This window comes from Talpa europaea, assembly GCF_964194135.1.
Source record: "Talpa europaea genome assembly, chromosome: 12".
Lineage (NCBI taxonomy): Eukaryota > Metazoa > Chordata > Mammalia > Eulipotyphla > Talpidae > Talpa > Talpa europaea.
Genome location: NC_140079.1, coordinates 69,754,922 through 69,777,657, shown reverse-complemented (window position 1 = coordinate 69,777,657; position 22,736 = coordinate 69,754,922). Strand labels below are relative to the sequence as shown.

Genomic DNA, 22,736 nt, shown 5'->3' with positions numbered 1-22,736 from the left:
TTCTTGTATGCATAAATAAATAAATCTTTAAAAAAAAAATAAAAGACAGCTGGAAACGAAATGTTAAGGTGATTTCTTTACGATGATAACCACCCCCATCTTCCAGACTGCCGGCTGTCTGATTAAAGATTCAATTCCTGTCTCTACATTATTGGCATTTGGCAGTGACATATGGCCCGAACTCGGGTCTTCTGGTTACACAAGTACCAACTTCATATCACTAATGTCCTGACTGTAACTGGTCCTTCCAGGGAACACCAGCCATGAGGTCACACTGGGGGTCAAACGAATGCCACACAGGTCTGGCATTCGTGCCTCTCATACTTCTCTTTTTTTTGTAATTTAAGGACACTTCTCTTGTATCATCTCCTCACTTTGTCAGATTTTCTGTCCTCTTGAAAAACCTTAATCCCCAGGGGGTGGCAGGCATGCTAACAAAAAAGATTCCTACATTCTACAAATGCCCAGCCCACCTGGCTTGTTTCTGTGCTGTCCACTGCTGAGGCTCCTGTGACCCCTGACCCTGCCACTCGGCATCCCTGCACCTCAGGTGCTGGGCCTGCTCTTGCTCCAGATGCTGCTGCCCAGGGTGCTGCTTCCTTTCCCTCCAGGCCTCCTGTCGGCAGGTGCGGGGGCATCCACCGTGTTGGGTGGAGGAAAGAAACCTCTTTTCAGTTCCCATGATAGGAATTTCAGACAGAAAAGTAATACCTGCTCTAGCTGAAACAAAGGAAAAGCATTTATTTGGGGCCTTAAGGATTTTGGCCTGGAAGGCTCATTCAAGTTGCCCCTGAATCCTGTTCCTGGTTCATGGGGGGATGGTAGGTTCATGAAGGCAAAAACAGCAAAGTTTCGAGAATTGCTTTCCAGAAATAACAGTAGGTAGTGGCACATGAAACCTACATCTGACTGCTACACAGTTGGGTATTAGACGAGTTTCCAAAAAGAAAAGCCTGTTGTCAGCACCTGTGGATGTTTGTCAAGGTTGTTTTTAGTTTTTCTGCGTAAACATACTTTCAAAAGATTTTTTTCTTCTTCTTTGGGTGGGTAAAAATCACATCCAAGGGTCCTTCACTCCCTTTTAAAAATTCTTGTACAGAGTGACTCCATTTTGGGCCTCCCCTGGTGGCACACGTTTGAGCGCAGCGCAATGAAGCTGTCCACAGCCTCTGCAGTGCCGGTTTGATTGCAGCCAGCCAGTGAGGGTCCGACATGGCTCAGCACACTGTCCTGTCACGACTTCTGCTCCCCTCAGCAGTGTATTTTGTCAGTCTGCCTGTTCTGCTCCCTGTGCTGTCTCTGGTGAATCCTCTCTCCCTCCCACGCATCTGACCTGTACCTAGGTTCTTGTATAAATAAAAAATAAATAAATAAATAAATGCCATAAAAATAATAAAATGTGTTTTATTTATTTATTTTATTTCCCTATTTTAAGAAACAATTCAAACAAATCCAGAGTCACATGCTGATGTAATTTATTGTCCCCTCCTCCTTGCTAACACTCAGTTTTCCCAACTCTGAGCATCTGGGGTGAGGAGCTGGGTCAGTCTCCCAACCCAGAGCCCTCACCGGTAGAACAGGAGCACGGCCGCCTCCGTTATGCTCCGGCTGCTGCTCCACAGAGTATGGGTTCCATATCCATTCCAATCATAGGCGGAGAAGTCCCCACATTGTCTGGGATTGCCCTCTGGGAAGAAGCCTCCTCCACCAATGCAGTACTGGAAAGCAGGGAGACACATGGTAAGGGATTTGCAGCCCACACCTGTGAGCTCTTCTTGGACGAATCCTAGAATCTTTGGTCCTGGTCATCTTGTCTTTACCACCCCCTCCCATAAAGTCTCCTCTCCCGGTACAGACAAGTCATTCTCTGTCCTGAGTTCCTTTTGACCTTTTCCTTAGCATTCCCTCTCAGGGCCGGCACTCACCTCCCTTCACAGCCATCCCCTAACTGCTATTCCCAAGACTCACTGCACATCTCACTCTCTCTGTTACGACTCATCTTCTCCTCATGCTACCTATTATAGTCTACTATGAAATTACCAATACTTCCTAAATCTCTGGGGCTGCCAGATATGTCTTAGGCTTGAGACCCACATCCAACCCACTGGATGCCTCTGCCTAGATACCACCCAGAGTTCTCGCCTCCACCGACCCAAGCAAAAGGATTCATCTACCTGATGGCCCTAAGCTATTCCTCATCACATCACCTGTCTTAATGGATGGCACCAGTCCCCAGAACAAAACCTAAAGTCTTTTAGTCTCCTTCACTTTCCAACCCTATGTTCATCTGGGGTCAAGAACTGTTGACCCATCATCTTCCTGTCCCTGGTCCATCCAAACTCTTTCAACCTGTTAAGAACATTGAACTCTGGATCTCCATGATGGCCTAGGGGTTAAATCTCAGCACTATCACCTCTACAGCTTGAGTTCGAACCCTGGTAAGGGAGCTAACCCATGTGGCACAGCAGACCTCTCCTATCCTACCCAAGGCTCCCCTCAGAAGTATATTTCAGTCAATTCTCCTGTTCTGCTTCCCACTTTGTCTCTTGTGAAACCTCTCACCACCTGCACCTCTGGCCTACACCTTCTATGCAAAAATAAATAAATAAATCTTTAAAAAAAAAGATGCAGCTGTGACTTCAGGTCAAGGACAGTCAGGTGAGAGGAAGATGCCCTAACGATGCCCTTGTTCTGTGAGGCTGACTCCATCTCCTCCTAGCCCATTCTCAGATGTCCCCCGGGGCAGAGTCCAGTCATCCAGCCATGCCGCTTTCTCCCTCAAGACTTGAAAAGGCAACCCATAAAACTTCTGAAAGTTACATGAACATTAGAGAATATCTTCGAGATCTGAACAGAAGGAAAGAGAAAGACTTCGTGAACAAAACTGATGTACTAATCATACAGGAAAATGTTGACAAACTGATTTTTGTTAACATGAATAAGAACCCATCAAGAGAATAAGAATAGTACAAAACACACACACACACACACACACACACACGTGCGCATGCGTGTTCTTACTGTCCACAAAACTTACAGCATCAGTGTTGCAGCCGGTAACTCTCATCCCAGGACACAGGGCATTGGCTGCTCTCTCATTATTAAACACCCTGAACTGGACAAATCCAGAAACAAATTCCTCTGGAAAGAAAGAAGAGAGAAAGGGTCAAGAGGTCAAAGGAGGAAGTAAACCAGCTTCCTGTGCCCAGCAGGGATTCCCTGACCAGCAGTTCTGGCTGCAGCCAGCACTACAGCATAGGGACGTGCCAGCACCTCTGGGGTCTGTGGCTGGTGCTCCTGGGCCTCACTTTGGCTTGGGGAGCATCTCTCTCCTACTGGAGCAAGAAGCCAAGGCTGGGCTCACAGAGAACACTTGTCTGCCAAAGTTGACAGGGCAAAGTAGACTCAGAAAGATCACCAAGAAGACCCACAAAGGTCCAGCAAGGGGCACGGTTATCCATGTCCATCTGCTGCTGTTACTCATCTCTCAACTGATAGCCAGGTGTCTGTTTTCCTGTCTATACTAGCGGCTGTCATTGAAATATTAATGTAAAGAGTGATGCCTATAATTTTCCCAAAAAGATTTCACTTCTACTTTACATCTGAAAAGATGTCTTTAAAATATCATTAATAGCTGTCCTTCATTAAAAAAATGAATTTTCTCACCACATTGCCATGTTCCTCCTGTGATCATATATCTACATGTTTTCTTAACCATTGTAAGAAACTGTACAGAGTGCCAAGGATCTAAGGTTTACTTTCTAGCAAGTGGAAATAATAGTCATTCCAACTCAAAGTTGTCTCATGATTAATGGACAAGTTCATAGAAGAGAGATTTGGACATTGGAAGTATTCATAAATGGCAGCAATTTTTAATTGCCATTATTTCCCACATTTCCCAGCCCTGCAGGGAGGATTCATGACCAGTCCTAGGGAGCAAACACTTACTCTGACCAAGCGGTGAGTAATAAGATGCGGCTTTCTTTTCATCCCCATAGTCATAGACCACTGGGACAGCCGGGCCGTTGTCACTGTATTCCATACTTCACTGGGTATCTCTGCAGGGACAGACAGAGGCTGTGTGAGGATCATGGGATGTTACCATAGTACAGGGATTGGGGAGGTGGGTAATCCCTTCACAATCACATTTGCAAATCAGTCTTAATTCTGGTGATCCTTGGAGACTGCTCCTGCCCCTCTCAAATATTAAAAATAGGTCTACTGTATGGGCCTCTCTGGTACCACAGGGGTTTAAGTCTTAGTGTTATCAAACCAGTCTCTGCAGCATGAGTTCAATCCCCAGCCAGGAAGCTAACCCACATGGCACAGCAGACCCTGCTGACCTCACCGGCTGCTCCCCTCAGCAGTGTATTTCAGTAGATCTGCCTGTTGTGCTCCCCACTCTGTCTCTGGTGAATCTTCTCACCCCCACACACACACCTTTGGCCTACACCCTAGTTCTTATGTGCATAAATAAATACAAATTGAATATTTTTAAAGAATAGATTACTATGTTTCAGAAAGTATACACCTTATCCTTTATCCAAAGAACACAACAATATTAACTCAAAGGGATGTAAGAACTTCTCTGTTCATTGCAGCACTGTTTACAACACCCAAATCTCAGAAACAGCGTCAGTGCCCACCACCGGTGAGTGGATAAAGAACTTTTGGGATATTTAGACAGCTGCATATTACTCAATCATAACAAAGGATGACCTCTGGTTATCTGCAACAACATGAATGGCACTGAAGGGAATTATGCTAAGCTAAATAAATCAGAAGGAAAAGACAAAAACCAGATGATTTCACTCATTTCAAAAAAGATATGAAACAAAGGAACAGACAAACTAAACCAAAACAAAATCTAGACATCCAACTAAAATTGAAGCTACTGGTAGCCAAGTGGGCAGGTGGCCCTGTGGAGTATGATGGGTCCTTTGGTGATATGAAATGGTCAGTCTTGTAGGAATGATAATACCAAGTCACCAGATAGATCTAGTAGAGTAACATGCATCCCCACCTGTTCATGGACAGTGTTGTAAACCAATGTTACTTCAATAAAGTATAACACAATTTAAAAAGGAAAATACTAGTCATTCTTCTCCGCCATAGGTGTGTCTCTCCCACACCTATAGCTGGTGTCCATTTCTCTGTCGCCCATTACTGACCCCCCACTCTCCTTTGGGTGTCTTCCACTGCCCAGCTCAGAGATCCTGAGGAGGCAGCACAGGAGGTCGCCATGAGCCAGAGGGAGGAAACAACAGCCCAGGGCAGTCCCGAGGGACAGAGACCAGAGCCCACTCTCTCCTCCTCACACAACCACTGGCTCTCGTCCCCAGAAGAAAATGCCCCGAGGTAGACCCCATGTACCTGGTACAGGCCAAACAGATTATGCCCCAGGTTCTGGAAGAAGCTGGTGTTGGTGCGATATCTCAGCAAGGCGCTGTTCCTCCAGCACTCAAGGGGGGACTTGTTGGGCACGTGCCAGATGCCCAGGTCGTGAGCCTGAATGTCGTAGTAGCCAGGGTTCTGCAGAGGGACAGACACGGAGCCTGAAAAGCCAGGATTCCCACAAGCAAACACCAAACACGGAGCTCAGTGGAGCTAGAACAGCCCTGGTCAGGAGGTCAGATGTCCATAATACTCACACACCCACTCACGCACACAAGACCCCCAAAGCCCGGGTCCTCAGAGCCTCTTTGGAGTACTCTGTCATGCAAGACCCTGGAGGTATGTCTTCTCTCCAGCCCAATCCTACACCCCATTTCTATCCCTCTTGCTTAAGCGGTCAGTTCTCTCACACTCCACACCTCTCTCTTACCAGGGGGGCTGTGGGAGGCACCAACCTTGTAGTCATCGCTGGTGGCGCCCTCTGCTGACCCAAAGGTGTTATAATTGGCCCAGTTGCCATCGCCCTCTGGGTAGTCCATCCTGTTGCCCTGCTGGCTGGACCAGCGATCGCCCGCCGTGCACTTCCCAGCCAAATGGTTCTCGTGCACACTGGCCACCAGGGTCCAGCCGCCCCCATCAGTAGTCATGTCACAGAAGGTCTGGTAGACGACCCCTTTCTCGGTGCGGAGGAAATACAGGCCATCTGCAGGGGGAGACAGCCCAGAGCCCCTGTCTGAGAGCTGTGACCATCCAGGCCCACAACCAGAAAGGCACAGGAGGCCCAATAGATGCTGGGGGCCCTCACCTGGCCATGTGTGAGGAGGAGTCTCTAGGGGTCACCTGGGAGCAGAAGCGAGCACCCTAGTTCCAGGCTGTTCTCTCAAGAGTTTGGAGACCAAGCAGCCTGAGAGGCAGAGATACTGTGTCCCCCTGGCTGGTGCCTTGACAAGGCCACTGCTCTGAGGGTCTAAGGAACTCAGAGACCCACGCCTCCAGAAGCACATGTCTACTGTGATGATGGCACAGAAAGTTCTCAATTTCCCACTCATGCGGGAGCTGAGCTGAGCAGAGAGTGGGGCCAGTGTAATTTGCTGATGTCAATGGGTCTATGATTAAAATGGTCCTCAAGGAGAGACTCCAGTGGGTTTATTACTCACCTCCTGCTTCAGGGCAGCTTTCTTTGATGTCCTTGCAGCTCCTAGGCAAGGAGGAGAAGGGAGAGGCACAGGTATTGCTCCCTGGGATCTTGGCGGGACACTGGGCAGGACACTGGGCAGTTGCTAAAGGAATGAGAAGAATTCTCATAAACCTGGTAGGACGGCTCCCTGGTGGTACAAGGGATTAAGTCACAGCACTATGAAGCTTTCCGCGGCCACTGCAGTCCAAGTTCAATATCCAGACAGGGAGACACCCACATGGCGCAGCAGACCTCTCCTGTCTTGCCGCTGATCCCCTCAGCAGTGCATTTCAGTCAGTCTCCCTGTCTGTTCCCCACTCTGTCTCTGGTGAATCCTCTCACCCTCCACACCTCTGGCCTGTACCCCAGTTCTTGTATGCATAAATAAATAAATCTTTAAAATAATAAAATGACATAAAACAACATGGATGGAACTGGTGGGGATCGTGCTAAGTGAAATACATCAGAAGGAGAAAGATCAAAATCACAGGGTTTCACGTCTATGTGGAATATAGAGAAACAAAACGGAATATCAGACAGAACCAAAACAATAACCAGTCCGAGAAATCTGTTGCTAAAATTAAGGCCACCAGGGAGGGTTGGGGAGCAGGGAGAGCAATGAGTGGTGGGAGCCCAGTGGACTATGGAAGTAGACGGTGGGCACCTTGGTGGAGGGCGAGGAGGGCCACATGCATCCGGAGAGCATTTCCTCTACCTCTGACTGCACACAGAGCTATAAAACAGTATTACCTCAATAAAATAAAAACTCTGATATGTCTGGTGGCTTGGTCTCATTCTCGCTGCCGTCAGATCCACCCCTCCCTGCATTATCTGTCCCTCAGTTTGCTTTGAGGCCCCTAAATCTGGATCCTCCCTGCTAGAGGATCTGGCCCTGCCTAGTACAGGCTACATTGACTCTTCCACTCCACTAACGACAGCCCCATTATTGAAGGGAGGATGTTCCTGGACACAGCAGCTTCCTGTGGTTGTCAGATGCCAAGGACATGGGAGCAGTAGTTATTGGCAGGGACAGCGTCCTGCTGTCCTTCTCCTGGGTGCCTCTCAAGCACTCCGGGGCATGCAACGGACCCCAGAACCCCCTTAGCCTACTCCCTGACTGCCTCAGGCCGACACCAGGAGAGCCAGCGTCAGCACCCAGGCCTCCCTACCCAGCTCAGTATGGCTTCTGTGCATCCCCTGACTTCCTCTGCCCAGGACTTAGATGCCCAGTGCCTCTACTGACCCTTTGCCCCACCCCCTTGCCTTCAGCTCACACAAGTGTACTGTTGCCCCAGGAACTCACCTGCGCTCCAGATGGCCACAGAGAGGAACAGCAGGAAGCAGGTTCTGGCCATTGTCCTCTAAGGAGAAATAAGATGCACAAGGTCACTGCATGGACCTTTTCTCTCCTCCCATCCTTATCCCCGACCTTTCTGAGGCAGGAAATCTCAAAGGAAAGTGATGGGCCTCTGGAAGTTGTGGAACCTCCTGGAATAACCCACCCTGGTCCAACCCAACAAATACCTAGGGTCTGGGCTCCTTCTCTGACTCTTCTATCCCTAAGACCCCACCAGACCTGAGCTGGCATCTCTGTTCGCCCCCCTCCCCCCGCCAAACACATAGGCATTGTGTGTGCAGACTCAGAAAGTCCTTCTCAGGCATCCCTGTGGCGCAGGGGGTTAAGATGCAGCACTATGAAGCTGCCCATAGCCACTGCAGCATGAGTTCAATCCACAGCTGGGGAGCTACACACATGGCGCAGCAGACCTCTGCTGTCTCGCCCACTGCTCCCCTCAGCCGTGTATTTCAATCAATTTGCCTGTTCTTTTCCCCACTCTGTCTCTGGTGAATTCTCACATCCCCCACACCTCTGGCCTGTATCCCAGTTCTTGTATGCATAAATAAATAAATCTTTAAAAAAAAATCAGAAAGTCTTTCTCACTAGCCTAGAGAGCTCACTCCTTCTGTCCCCACAGATGCTTGGAGCTGACAGTTCCCTGCAAGGTGCAGACTCAGCGCCGCTGCCTCTGCAGAGGGTGCTGAAGAAGGTGAAGTGCTGAGACTTTATAAGGAGAACCACTCAGCAGGCCCTGCCCAGCCCTGCCCTCCTTTGACCCCTGTCTGCCTCTGATGTCCCTCCCTCTGAAGAGTGCTGGGTCCCTGGGAAGGAGAAGGCATGTGTGTCTGGCTGGAGGACGGGGCCATGTGCCCAGTCACGCAGGTGACTCTGACATGGGGAGGGGACCCTGCTTTGTCACAGCAGGCACAGAGCTTCATTGTGGGACAAGATAGCAGAGGCGGGACCCTATAGCCCTTGCCTGCCGCCTCCTCCCCTTCCCTATCAGCTGCTTCAGAGCCTCAGACACACCTCTGTCCAGACCTCATCTTCTGTGTCTCCTTAACCTTCTCCCTGAGGCCACCCTCACACCCAGCGCCCCCAGCTGTGCCTCCTCTGGGTACTACTGTGCACCTGTCCACACTCATCAGTGCATGCATCTCATTGCTCTTTCATTCTCTTAATTAATTTTTGTGTATAAATACTTCAAAAATTTCAAAACACAGCAAAATGAGCAGTCCAAAACAAACATATTCCCTTCACCTAGATTCATCTTTTGCGGATATTTCACTGCATTCAAATTATCATTGGTATACTCTCCTACGTTTTCATTCTGAAAGATTTGGAAGTAAATGAAATAAAGCATGGCCCTTTACCCCTAGGTGAGTGTGGGCTTCAGATAATAGAGCCAGGCTCACATAAACCCACCGCACGGATGACAGGGGCTGGGAGAGCGGGGGAGATCAGGTGAAACACTAAGCTGGTATAGTAGGAAATCTGCACTCACGTACAGTTTATGGCCTGTCTGCTCTGAGTTAATTTTTCAGCCCAAGGACACATCTGGAGGAGTGTGGGGAGCCGGTGTTATCTGAAGAGCAGCCTCTGTACAGTGGGACAAGCCTGAGGCCAGGTCCAGGAGGGTGATAAGGGAGCTGCACATCACGGGCTCCTGGCAGCAGTGAAGGCCCCCTGACTGCTGAACTCTCTTTGTTCAACTCACTATAAAAACACAGCTGGTGGGGTCTGCCTGGTGCTGCAAAGGGTTAAGACGCATGGGCCTCCCCTGCAGCGAGCGGTTGAGCACTGGGCTGCGAAGCTGCCTGCAGCCTCTGCAGCACCGGTTCGATCCCCAGGCGAGAGTCCCACATGGTGCGCAGACCTCTCCTGCCGCCCGCTGCTCCCCTCAGCAGTGTACTTCGTCAGTCTGCCTGCTCTGCTCTCCCCTCTGGCTCTGGTGAATTCTCTCACCTTCCCGTGCTTCTGACTGTACCCAGTGCTTGAATGAATGAATGAATGAATAAATAAATAAATAAATAAACAAATAAATAAATTTAAAAAAAAAAAAAACAGATGCAGCACTATGAAGGTACCTGCAGCCATGGCAGCACTAGTTCAATCCCTGGCCAGGGAGCAACCCACATGGCATACAGACCTCTCCTGTTCGCCCGCTGCTCCCCTCAGCAGAGTATTTCAGGGGAACTGCCTGTTCTGCTCCCCACTCTGTCTCTGGTGAATCCTCTCATCCCCGATACCTCTGGCCTGTACCCCTGTTCTTGTATGCATAAATAAATAAATCTTTCAAAAAAAAAAAAGACAGCTGGAAACGAAATGTTAACGTGGTTTCTTTTTTTTTTTTAAGATTTATTAATTTTTATACAAGAGCTAATAAATTAAAATTTATTAATTTTTATACAGGCCCGAGGCGCAGGAGGGTGAGAGGATTCACCAGAGACAGAGCGGGGAGCAGAACAGGCAGAAGGACCAAAATACACTGCTGAGGGCACAGGAGAGTTCTGCTGCGCCATGTGGGATTCTCACGGGCTGGTGGGGATCAAACCGGCACTGCAGAGGCTGTGGACAGCTTCACAGTGCTGTGCTCAATCCTCTGCACCACTGGGGAGGCCCAAGATGGTTTCTTTACAATGTTAACCACCCCCATCTTCCAGATTGCCAGCTATCTGATTATAGCACACTTTAAAGATTCAATTCCTCTCTCTACTTTATTGGCAGTCAGCAGTGACCGGTGGGCCCAAACTCCAGTCTTCTGGTTACACAAGTACTAACTTCATATCACTAATGTCCTGACTGTAACTGGTCCTTCCAGGGAACACCAGCCAGGGGGTCACACAGGGGATCACATGAATGCCACACAGGTCTGGCATTGATGCCTCTGATACTGCTCTTTTTTTTTTTTTTTTCAATTTATTTATACTTGTCTTGCATCATGTCCTCACCTTGTCAGATTTTCTGTCCCTTGAAAAGACCTTAATCCCCAGGGGGTGGCAGACATACTAACAAACAAGATTCCTACATTCTACAAATGCCCAGCCCACCTGGCTTGTTTCTGCGCTGTCCACTGCTGAGGCTCCTGTGACCCCTGACTCTGCCACTCGGCATCCCTGCACCTCAGGTGCTGGGCCTGCTCTTGCTCCAGGTGCTGCTGCCTAGGGCACTGCTTCCTTTCCCTCCAGGCCTCCTGTCGGCAGGTGTGGAGGCATCCACTGTGTTGGGTGGAGGAAAGAAACCTCTTTTCAGTTCCCATGATAGGAATTTCAGACAGAAAAGTAACACCTGCCCTAGCTGAAACAAAGGAAAAGCATTTATTTGGGGCCTTAAGGATTTTGGTCTGGGAGCCTCATTCAAGTTGCCCTTGAATCCTGTTCCTGGTTCATGGGGGGATGGAAGGTTCATGAAGGCAAAAACAGCAAAGTTTTGAGAATTGCTTTCCAGAAATAACAGTAGGTAGTGGCACATGAAACCTACATCTGACTGCTACACAATTGGGTATTAGACGAGTTTCCAAAAAGAAAAGCCTGTTGTCAGCACCTGTGGTTGTTTGTCAAGGATGTTTTTAGTTTTTCTGAGTAAACACACTTTCAAAAGATTTTTTTTCTTCTTCTTTGGGTGGGTAAAAAAATCACATCTTAGGGTCCTTCACTCCCTTTTAAAAACTCTTGTCGGGGCCTCCCTGGTGGTACAGTGGTTGAGCGCTGGGTTGCAAAGCTGCCCGCAGCCTCTGTAGCACCGGTTCGATCCCCTGCCACGGGGTGAGTGTCCCACATGGTGCGCAGACCTCTCCTGCCACCTACTGCTCCCTCAGCATTGTACTTCGTCAGTCTGCCTGTTCTGTTCCTCGCTCAGGCTCTGGTGAATTCTCTCATCCTCCTGTGCTTCTGACTGTACCCAGTGCTTATATAAATAAATAAATAAATTTTTAAATAAATAAATAAAATCTCTTGTCAACAATGACTCCATTTTGTAAAATTCCCATTTCCTCCCTCAGGACCAGAGTGGACTTGTTTCTGGGTGTCACTCACCCTCAGTGAAGCTGCTCTTCCAGCGAGTCTTCTGCTCCTCCCTCTTAGACCAGACAGGAGTGGAAGGAGGCAAGGACAAAGGATAATTCTGAAGGACACCACGATATGATATGATTTGTCCTACAGCCTGAGCTGCACTGCTGGGACATTGTGTGAGTTCCTTCTCAGGTGCTTCTCATCCTTTCTTTTGAGTACTTGCGTGGGCAATAGCTTACTGCCTGTGTCCTCTCCCATGAGGACGGGACTGTGTTGGGTCCTCGCCACATCTCCAGGACCAGCCATGCCTGACAGACCTGGGTCCTCAGCCTGCATGCGCTGAATGAGAAAAAAGGACGCCTGTGCCTTTAACTTGGGCCTGAGTCCTCCCCTACTCCCATCTGCCCTAGGATGGTGTCCAATGCTAACATATACTTGTCTCTGCTCATTTTTGTTACTTTTCTGTACTGTTTCCACCTTTAAATACTCAATAAACGTTCTAACACACACTATTTTCTGAGGGAGTAAAGGAAGAGATGTGGCTGCCCCTGGGATGGAGCAGGCCTGAGACTATCAGAGGCAGCCACAGTCAGAGGAGTGAGGAGCAGATGAGAACCAAGGAACTGGCTGAGATGCAGCTTCCCCGGGCCACTCAGGTCCCCCTGGGCATCCTCCAGTGACACTGGGGAATCTGCCAGAAGACCATGCAGAATAGACTTGTAGACCTACTGGGAGAATTGGGGAGACAATTCTCCTGCGACTGGGTAAAAAGGACCTTGTGTTCACATGACCTGTTTCCCATTGTGCATGGTCCATTAAGTGTATATATTTTGCAAATCCCAGAATTTAAATCTCATTCTCCAGAGTTATCTTTTAGCTATGGCAGATTTCAGCAGATTTCGTTCCCCCAGATTTCTGCAAATCTACAGCAGATTTCGTTCTGCAAATCTACGGCAGATTTCGTTCCCCCAGATTTCTTTCTCTGTCTCCTTAGACAAATGTGTCATCACCTATTCTCCACTGCAACTATCCACTTAACATTCTTATACATGTATGGTTATTTATCCATAATTATTTCCTAGAGATAAATTCATGGAAGTGAAATTACTGGGTGAAATAATATGAACATTTTTGAAGATAGATAGATAAACAGATACATAGGATAGATAGATCCTGATAAATTGTGCCAATTTTTATTTTTACCTCTTGTGAATAAGTGAAAGAACTCATTTGTGAAACCTAGCCAATCTTGGTTTATAAACAAGGATTAAAATTGCCTGAAAATAATAGCAAATCTTCTACAAAAATCCCAGGATCAGGCCAAGCAGGACTGGTATGGTTGTCAGCTGTGCACAGAGGGTACATAGCCTCTTTGATGTGCCTGCTTCACTTTTTTTTTAAAGATTCATTTATTAATTTTATACAAGAACCTGGGTACAGGCCAGATGCGCGGGAGGGTGAGAGGATTCACCAGAGACAGAACAGGGAGCAGAACAGGCAGACTGACAAGATACACTGCTGAGGGGAGAGCAGCAGGCATGACAGGAGTGGTCTGCCATGTGGGACCCTCACCGGCCAGCTGGGATAGAACCGGTGCTGCAGAGGCTGCAGACAGCTTCACAGCACAGCGCTCAACCTCCTGCGCCACCAGGGGAGACCCACCTGCTTCACTTTTGTATATAATTATCAGAATGGCCCAGAATGGCTACTGTCACTCTAAGCATCATATCTGTATTGCTTCAAAGGATTGTCAAGCTTCGAAGTCTTGGCGAAGGGACCTCTGTTGTCTCTGTGCTAAACCATGTCTGCCACTGCAGACTGGGTATTTTCAAATGTTTATTCTAACATGAAACTCAGAGCATGGTTCATTGCCCCCTTTATTCAATGTCCATAATCACACCTTACCTTTTCCAGATTAAAGCTAATTGTTCCCCTGTGTTTCTCATTTCCCCGCTAGATGGATAACCTTAAATGGGGATCAGCAAACTTTTTCTTTAGAGGATCTGGCAGTAAATACATTTTAGGCCACCTAAATCTTTTTTGCACCACTGATGATCAGGTGTCCGGGCAAAAGAATGGGTAGAGCATTAATAAACATAAAACAGCTGCCTCAGTTGTTGCTTCTGTAGCTGGTCATGATGCCTCAGCTGGTACCTGTAGCTTCATTCTTCCACCACCCATTCACTGTCTCCTTCACCTTTACCAACACCTTAGCTGGATAGAATTCTTTAACCCAATTCTTTATTCTTGTTGAATCTGAGTCTCTGTGGTTCTAGCTTTAGATGTACCTACCTTTGTGAAGACCAGTCATTCCTTCTTCTCCCCATTGTTGACAGCATCCAGAGTAATCCAACCTGCCACTGGGTGGCTGGGTGATCTCCCCCCAAACAGTGGCACATTGAGGCTCAACACTGACCGCTGATGTGAGCAGGATGGACACTCAGAGATGGCAATCGCCAGAGGAGCTTTTGTGAAAAGAAGGCCATTGATTGATCTATGAACCTCAGTGTTCAGAAGCCACAGCACCTGTACATGAGCCACTGAGAAGCACTGAGGGGGTTGAAGGAGATGCTGACTCACGTCTATGGATCCCTTCCACTACCTGCTCCTCAGGTTCATCCTCTTATGATAGGCTAGTAATTCACAGTAAATGTTTCTCTTGTTCTATAAACTATGCTATGAAGTTAATTGAGCCCAATGCAGAGTTGCTGGAATACATGTATAGCACAGGTGAGAATCTAGAGTCTCACCTGGAGAATCTGGAGTAGGAGGCATCTAATAGGACTGAACCCTTAACCTGTGGGAACTCCAAGAAGTAATGGGAGGATTGCAGTTGATTTGTAGACACCCCTCAGCAAATTGTTTATTGGTGTGGAAAAACACAAGCACACACTCTATTGGTACCAGAATCATTAAAGGGAGAGAATCCTAATTGTCAGTGCTGGGTGCTCTCAACATTTCCTATGTAGCCCAACCTTCCACTGGGTAGCTGGATGGTCTCCCCCCAAAAAAGTGCCACATTGAGGCTCAACACTGACCACTGATGTGAGCAGGATGGACACCTGCAATTGTCACCTCTGGGTGGCAATATTTTCAATTACTGTCAAAAGTATTTCTAGGGCAGAGCCTCCCTGGTGGTGCAAGGGGTTAAGCACCTCACTACAAAGCAATCCACAGCCTCCGCAGCACGAGTTCGATCCCCGGCTGGCCAGGGAGCAACGCACATGGCGAGGCAGACCTCTCCTATCTCGCCCAATGCTCCCCTCAGCAGTGTATTTCAGTCAGTCTCTCTGTTCTGTACCCCACTCTGCTCTGGTGAATCCTCTCACCCCCTGCATCTCTGGCCTGTACCCCAGCTCTTTTATGTACAAATAAATAAATCTTAAAATAAAAGTATTTCTGGGCCTTCACTGGTGGTGCAGCGGTTGAGTGCTGGGCTGCGAAGCTGCCCGCAGCCTCTGCAGCACCAGTTTGATCCCCGGCCGCCATCGAGGGTCCCACATGGCACTCAGACCTCTCCTACCGCGCCCGCTGCTCCCGTCAGCAGTGTATTTCGTAGGTCTGCCTGTTCTGTTCCCCGCTCTGGCTCTGGTGAATTCTCTCACCCTCCCATGCTTTTGACTGTACCCAGTGCTTGTATAAATAAATAAATAAAATCTTTTTTAAAATGAATATATAAACAAATAAATAAATAAATAATTTTTAAAATTAAAAAATTAAATTAAAAAAAGTATTTCTGGGGCTTCCCTGGTGGTGCAAAGGGTTAAGACACAACCTACCAGGCTATCCTCAGCCACTGCAGCATGAGTTTGATCCCCGGCCGGCCAGAGAGGTGACCCACATGCGCAGCAGACCTCTCCTGTCTTGCCCACTGCTCCCCTGGACAGTGTGTTTCTGTAGATCTCCCTGTTCTGCTCCCCACTCTGTCTCTGGTGAATCCTCTCAACCCCCACAACTCTGGCCTGTTCCCCAGTTCTTGTAAGCATAAATAAATAAATCTTCTAAAAAAATGAAAATAAAAGGTGCTTTAGGGTCTTACCCACTTAGAGAAGAATTCAAACAAATCCAGAGTCACATGCTGATGTAATTTATTCTCCCCTCCTCCTTGCAAACACTCAGTTTTCCCATCTCTGAGCATCTGGGGTGAGGAGCTGGGTCAGTCTCCCAACCCAGAGCCCTCACCGGTAGAACAGGAGCACGGCCGCCTCCGTTATGCTCCGACTGCTGCTCGACAGAGTATGGGTTCCATATCCATCCCAATCATAGGCGGAGAAGTCCCCACATTGTCTGGGATTGCCCTCTGCAAAGAAGCCTCCTCCACCAATGCAGTGCTGGGAAGCAGGGAGACACATGGTAAGGGATTTGCAGCCCACACCTGTGAGCTCTTCTTGGACGAATCCTAGAATCTTTGGTCCTGGTCATACTTGTCTTTACCACCCCTCCCATAAAGTCTCCTCGCCCGGTACAGACAAGTCATTCTCTGTCCTGAGTTCCTTTTGACCTTTTCCTTAGCATTCCCTCTCAGGGCCGGCACTCACCTCCCTTCACAGCCATCCCCTAACTGCTATTCCCAAGACTCACTGCACATCTCATTCTCTCTGTTATAACTCATCTTCTCCTCATGCTACCTATTATCAGTCTACTATGAAATTACCAATACTTCCTAAATCTCTGGGGCTGCCAGATATGTCTTAGGCTTGAGACCCACATCCAACCCACTGGATGCCTCTGCCTAGATACCACCCAGCGTTCTCGCCTCCACCGACCCAAGCAAAAGGATTCATCCTGTCTTCATGGATGGCACCAGTCCCCAAAACAAAACCTAATGACTTTTTAGTCTCCTTCATTTTCCACCCCCCCATGTTTGTCTGGTGTCAAGAACCGTTGACCCATCACCTTCCTGTCCCTAGTCCATCCATGCACTTTCAACCTGTTAAGAACACTGAACTCTGGATCTCCCTGGTGGCCTAGGGTTTAAATCTCAACACTATCACTTCTACAGCCTGAGTTCGATCCCTGTCAGGGAACTAATCCAGCTGGATTAGCTCATCCAGCTAATCCAGGTACAGCAGACCTCTCCTGTCTTGCCCACTGCTCCCCTCAGCAGTGTATTACACAATTAATCCTCTTGTTCTGCTCCCCACTCTGTCTCTGGTGAATCCTCTCACCACCCTGAACCTCTGGCCTATACCCTTTTATGCAAAAATAAATAAATCTTTAAAAAAAAAAAGATGTAGCTGTGACTTCAGGTCAAGGAAGGTCAGTTCCGAGGAAGATGCCCTAATGATGCCTTATTCTATGAAGCTGACTTCCCTCTCCTCCTAGCCCATTCTCCAGATGTCTCCCAGGACAGTGTCCAGTCACCCAGCTGTGCCTCTTTCTCCTACCAGACTTGAAAAGCCAACACATAAAACATCTGAAAGGTATATGAACTTTAGTGAATTGTCGTGATCTCAACAGAAGGAAAGAGAAGACTTCGTGAACAAAACTGATGTCCTAATCATACAGGAAAATGTTGACAAACTGATTTTTGTTAACATGAATAAGAGCCCATCAAGAGAATAAAAAGACTAGTATACACACACACACAAAATGTTACCGTCCACAAAACCTACATGTTCAGTGTTGCAGCCGGTAACTCTCATCCCAGGACACAGGGCATTGGCTGCTCTCTCATTATTAAACACCCTGAACTGGACAAATCCAGCAACAAATTCCTCTGGAAAGGAAGAAGAGAGAAAGGGTCAAGAGGTCAAGGAGGAGCTAGAACCAGCTTCCCTGACTAACAGTTCTGGCTGCAGCCAGCACTGCAGCATAGGGATGGACCAGCGCCTCTGGGCCTGTGGCTGGTGCTCCTGGCCCTCAACTGGCCTGGGAGGGCATCTGTCTCCCACTGGGGCAAGAAGCCAAGGCTGGGCTCACAGAAGACACTTGTCTGCCAAAGCTTATGGGGCAAAGTAGACTCAGAAAGATCACCAAGAAGACACACAGGGGCCTCCCTGGTGGCACAAGTGGTTAAGTCTCGGCACTATCAAACTATCTGCAGCCACTGCACTATGAAGCTCTCCGCAGCCACTGTAGCACGAGTTCAATCCATAGCTAGGGAGATACATACATGGTGCAGCAGACCTCTCCTGTCTCGCCCGCTGCTCCCCTCAGCAGTGTATTTCAGTCAGTCTGCCTGTTCTGTATCCCACTCTGTCTCTGGTGATCCTCTCAGCCCCCGAACCTCTGGCCTGTAACCCAGCTCTCCACTGCATAAATAAAATAAATCTTTAAAAAATAATTAAAAAGAAGACCCACAAAAGTCCAGCAGGGGGCGCAGTTTTCTATGTCCATCTGCTTCTGTTACACATCTCTCACCTATCATTACATGTTTTCCACAAAATATCAAGGGTTAATAGTGATAGATTTTCTTTTCTTTTTTTTTTTAAGATTTATTTATTTATGCATTCAAGAACTGGCCAGAGGAGTGGGGAGTGAGAGGATTCACCTGAGACAGAGTGGGGAACAGAACAGGCAGACTGACGACATACATTGCTGAGGGGAGCAGCAGGTGAGACAGGAGAGGTCTGCTGCGCCATGTATGTATCTCCCTAGCTATGGATTGAACTCGTGCTACAGTGACTGCGGAGAGCTTCATAGTGCTGACAGTTAACCCTTTACGGCACCTGGGAGGCCCCCAGATTTTATTTTCTTAAAAAAAAGTTCATTTCTGTGACTTCCTTATGTTAAAAATTTCATTCATAAGAAATGAAATTTTCTCATTGTCATGCTAGTTGTTCTTTCCTGTGAACATTAGCCTATGTGAGCTAGATAACTATAGGAAACCAAAAAATGGTGGTGAAGAAGCCTGGCTTTATATATCATAAAATGGACATAATCATATTTGTAACTTCATTTTGTCGTGATGATTAAGTGACACAAACATTCAAGTTCCTAGAAAAGAATTTAGCACATTTACAATGTTTGAATATGAACACATATATGTTCACAGATTGTTGTTCTTTACCACCTCCCCCAAGAATGTGTGGAAGTGTTGGGGAACAAGCTTAAGGATCAAACACTCACCCTGCCCAAGTGGGGAGTAATAAGACGCAGCTTTCTTGGCGTCACCATAGTCATAGACCACGGGGATAGCAGGGCCGTTGTCCGTCCAGCACTTGCCTATTCCATACTTCACTGGGTATCTCTGCAAGGACACACAGAGGCTGTGTGAGGACAGTGGTGACTTTGCCACAGAGGGGTGTAGGGCTGAGGGGTGGGGGGAATCCCCCAGAGTCATGTTCAGGAATTAGTCATAATATCGGTGATTCCTCTCTCCCCTGGAGGTGTCTCTCCTACAACCAAGCTGTGTCCTTCTCCTTTTCCCCCCCAACTTTCTTTCCCTTCTGGCTCAACTTCTCTGAGGGAGGCGGCGCACCAGGTCACCACGAAGCAGAGAGAGAAGAGCAGCAGCCCACAGCAGCCCTGCAGGACAGGGACCAGAGCCCACTCCTCCCCGCCCCAGTACGGCCTCCCTGTTCCCTGAAGAAAATGCCCCCCAGACAGACCCTGCATACCTGGTAGAGGCCAAACAGATTACTTCCCAGGTTCTGGAAGAAGCCGCTGTTGGTGCGGTACCTGAGCAGGGCCCTGCTCCTCCATCTCTTAAGTGGGGACTTGTTGGGCACGTGCCAGATGCCCAGGTCCTTGGCCCGGATGTCGTAGTAGCCGGGATTCTGGGAGGGACAGACATGGGGCTCACCAGCCAGGATTCCCACAAGCAAACCCCCACATGCAGCCCACAGTGGGCGGGAGACCTGAGCTTCAGGAGGCAGAGGAAGCAGTGCTCAGAGCTAAAGCCCGCAGGTGAGGACCCCCATCGTCGGGTCCCTAGCAGCCTAGTTTGGAGGAGCCATCACACAAGACATGGAGGTAAGTCTTCTCTCCAGCCTGATCTCCAAAACCCATCTCCATCCCTCTCTTTGCCATGATAAGGGCCAAACACGCTCCTCTGCTCTCTCTTACCAGGGGACGGTGGGTGGCACCAACCTTGTAGTCATCGCTGGTGGCCCCTGCTGCTGACCCAAAGGTATTATAATTGGCCCAATTGCCATCGCCCTCTGGGTAGTCCTTCCTGTTGCCCTGCTGGCTGGACCAGCGATCGCCCGCCGTGCACTTCCCGGCCATGTGGTTCTCATGCACACTGGCCACCAGGGTCCAGCCGCCTCCGTCTGTGGTCATGTCACAGAAGGTCTGGTAGACAACCCCATCCTCGGTGCGGAGGAAATACAGGCCATCTGTAGGGGGAGGCAGCCCAGAGGCCCTGTCTGAGAGCTGTGACCATCCAGCCCCACGACCAGAAAGGCGTGGGAGGCCTGGTAGACGCTGGGGCCCCTCACCTGGCCACGTGTCAGGAGGAGTCTCCAGGGTTCACCTGGGAGCAGAGGCAAGTGCCCTGGTTCCAGGCTGTTCTCTCAAGAGTTTGGAGAGCAAACAGCCTGAGAGGCAGAGATGCTGTCTCCTCTGGCTGGCGCTTCCCTGTGGCCAAGAGAGGCCACACATCTGTGCCCCACATCTGGAGTCTCATCAGGAGGTGGCATTTCAGAGCCCAGGGCAGGTTCGCTCACTGCTGTAACTCAGGGCCAGCTCCCTCCAGCAACGCTCCTCCTGTGCTCAGCCTGGGCGGGGGGCGCTGGTCTCAGCACCCTGGTCCCTGCATGTCCCCACGTGGGCACAGAGGCTGGGCAGACCCACCACAGTGCCTCAGCCTCGGGATGCCGTGTTCTCCCGAGTCGTGGAAACAGGAGGTTGTGCTGCCAGGTCATTCTCACCCTGCCCTTCCTTCCAGGAGCTGATGACTCAGCTGTCAGGATGGTGTGACCCTGCCCCAGCTCTGCTGAGGTCTGAGCTGGGCCCCGGCCCCTCCCCCGGCCCAGTTGCTTTGCTGACTAGGTGTGTCCTCAGCACAGACATTTTCTAGCATGTAACCTTGTCATCAGACCCAAGTTTCTGTGCTGCCCTATGGACAAGGGATGGACATACAGACAACTTCACTGATCTTGGTTTGTCGCATGTGAGTCATAAACTCCCTATTTGACAGAAAGATTTGTGCCTGTCTAGTCCACCTCCAGCCTGTGTATCAAGCCCAGTGCATGAGCAGGTGTGACCTGGCCTCCTCACATCTGCCTGTTGGAATTTGTTCAGATATAAAGTTCTTGTTTCAGGGCCTCCCCAGTGGCGCAGCTGTTGAGCGCTGGGTTGCGAAGCTGCCCACAGCCTCTGCAGCGCCGGTTCGATCGCCGGCCCAGCCACCGTCGAGGGTCCCACATGGCGCGTAGACCTCTCCTGCCGCCCGCTGCTCCCCTCAGCAGTGTACTTCGTCACTCTGCCTGTTCTGATCCCCGCTCTGGCTCTGGTGAATTCTCTCACCCTCCCGCGCTTCTGACTGTACCCAGTGCTTGTATAAATAAATAAATCTAAAAAATATATATATATATATAAAGTTCTTGTTTCATTCAGAGCCTCTCTGTGTTCATCTATGAGCCAGCGGCTCACTGCTTACATTCGGGACACCTTGCACAGCTCATAGCTCTTGACACCACCCTAATGTCACGAGAACACCAAGTCTCCCAGGTGCAGAGGCCAGGTCTGCTGTGACTGGTGACACACACACCCCCCATGATTTTCCCCGGTGTCCCAGCTGGTAAGAGCAGAGCTAGAGCTGTCTGTCAGGTTAAAAGTGGCCACAAGGTTCGAATCTGCAGATTTGTGACTCACCTTTCACTGTAGGGGAGTTCTGCCTGATTTCATTGCAGCTTCTAGGGAGGTTCGAATGGAGCCAGGCAAAAGTCTTGTCCTCAAGAAATGGGGTCGCTGCTGGAGCAACGAGAGTATTTTCATAAATATCTAGTGACTTGGCACCATCCTTCCTGCCGGCAGCACCCAGTCCTGTCCACTTCACGGGCTCAGCAGACTGTTGTGTTTCAGGGTCTGGATTCTCTCTGCTACAGGGTCTGACCCACAGGCCAGTACAGGCTGATTCCTCCTCTCCACTAACTAATCACAATCTCCGTTTGTGGCTGCTGTGAGGAAGGGCACTAGATGCCCCCTGGGACAGCCTGACCACAGCTCCGCCTGGTTTCCTGAGGCCCAGGGGAAACAGTCCCTCCTTCCCTCTCCTTAGCCCCTCCCAGTCACTCAGAGTCCCAGAGTAGCCCCAGGGCTCCCTTATTGTTAGCTCCAACCCAGGGGAACCAGGGTCAACACTAGGCCACAGCTCTAGCGGCTGCCAGTGTGGCTCGTACAGCTCCTGACTCCCCGCTGACCAGGACTTGGGCATCCTGCCCCTCTCTGCCCCAACCTCACTGCACACACAGGTGAGTTGAAGGTGCTGTTGCCCCAGGGACTCACCTGCGCTCGACCCCCTGGTGGCCACAGAGAGAAACAGCAGGAAGCAGATTCTGGCCATTTTCCTCTAAGGGCAAATAAGATGCACAAGGTCACAGGATGGAACTTCCTTTCTCTTCTCCCATCCATACCCCCGACCTTTCTGACTCAGAAAACCTCGAGGGAAAGTGATGGGCCTCTGGGCATTCTGGAACCTCCTGGAATAACCCAACCTTGTCCAACCCAACAAATAACTTAAGTTCTCTGACTCCCATCCCTAAGTCCACACCAGTCTGAACTGGCATCTGTGTTCCCCCCAGACACACAGGGATCATGTGTGGACTCAGAAAGTCCTTCATACCAGCCCAGAGACTCTCTCCTTCCTTCCCCACAGATGCTAGAAACTGAGGGTTCCCTGCCAGGTGCAGACTCACGGCTGAGTGTC

The 22,736-nt window shown here is 49.3% G+C and overlaps 2 protein-coding genes across 2 annotated transcripts; both read right to left on the bottom strand.

The window, feature by feature from the left end:
- Nucleotides 1–1,565: 1,565 nt before the first annotated feature.
- Nucleotides 1,566–7,926, bottom strand: LOC311181650 (intelectin-2-like; the record flags this gene model as incomplete). Its single annotated transcript, XM_084250093.1, is given in 8 exon segments — nt 1,566–1,718; nt 3,038–3,141; nt 3,949–4,033; nt 4,035–4,058; nt 5,374–5,532; nt 5,850–6,097; nt 6,552–6,674; nt 7,875–7,926. Coding segments are annotated over 8 exon segments (948 nt in total).
- Nucleotides 7,927–16,098: 8,172 nt separating this feature from the next.
- On the bottom strand, nt 16,099–22,373 carry LOC311181649 (intelectin-2-like; the record flags this gene model as incomplete). The annotated part of the gene is made up of 6 exons (XM_084250092.1): nt 16,099–16,251; nt 17,536–17,639; nt 18,992–19,112; nt 19,483–19,641; nt 19,955–20,202; nt 22,316–22,373. 6 exons carry the CDS (start codon nt 22,371–22,373, stop codon nt 16,099–16,101), a joined length of 843 nt encoding a protein of 280 aa, XP_084106218.1.
- Between the last annotated feature and the right edge of the window lie 363 nt (nt 22,374–22,736).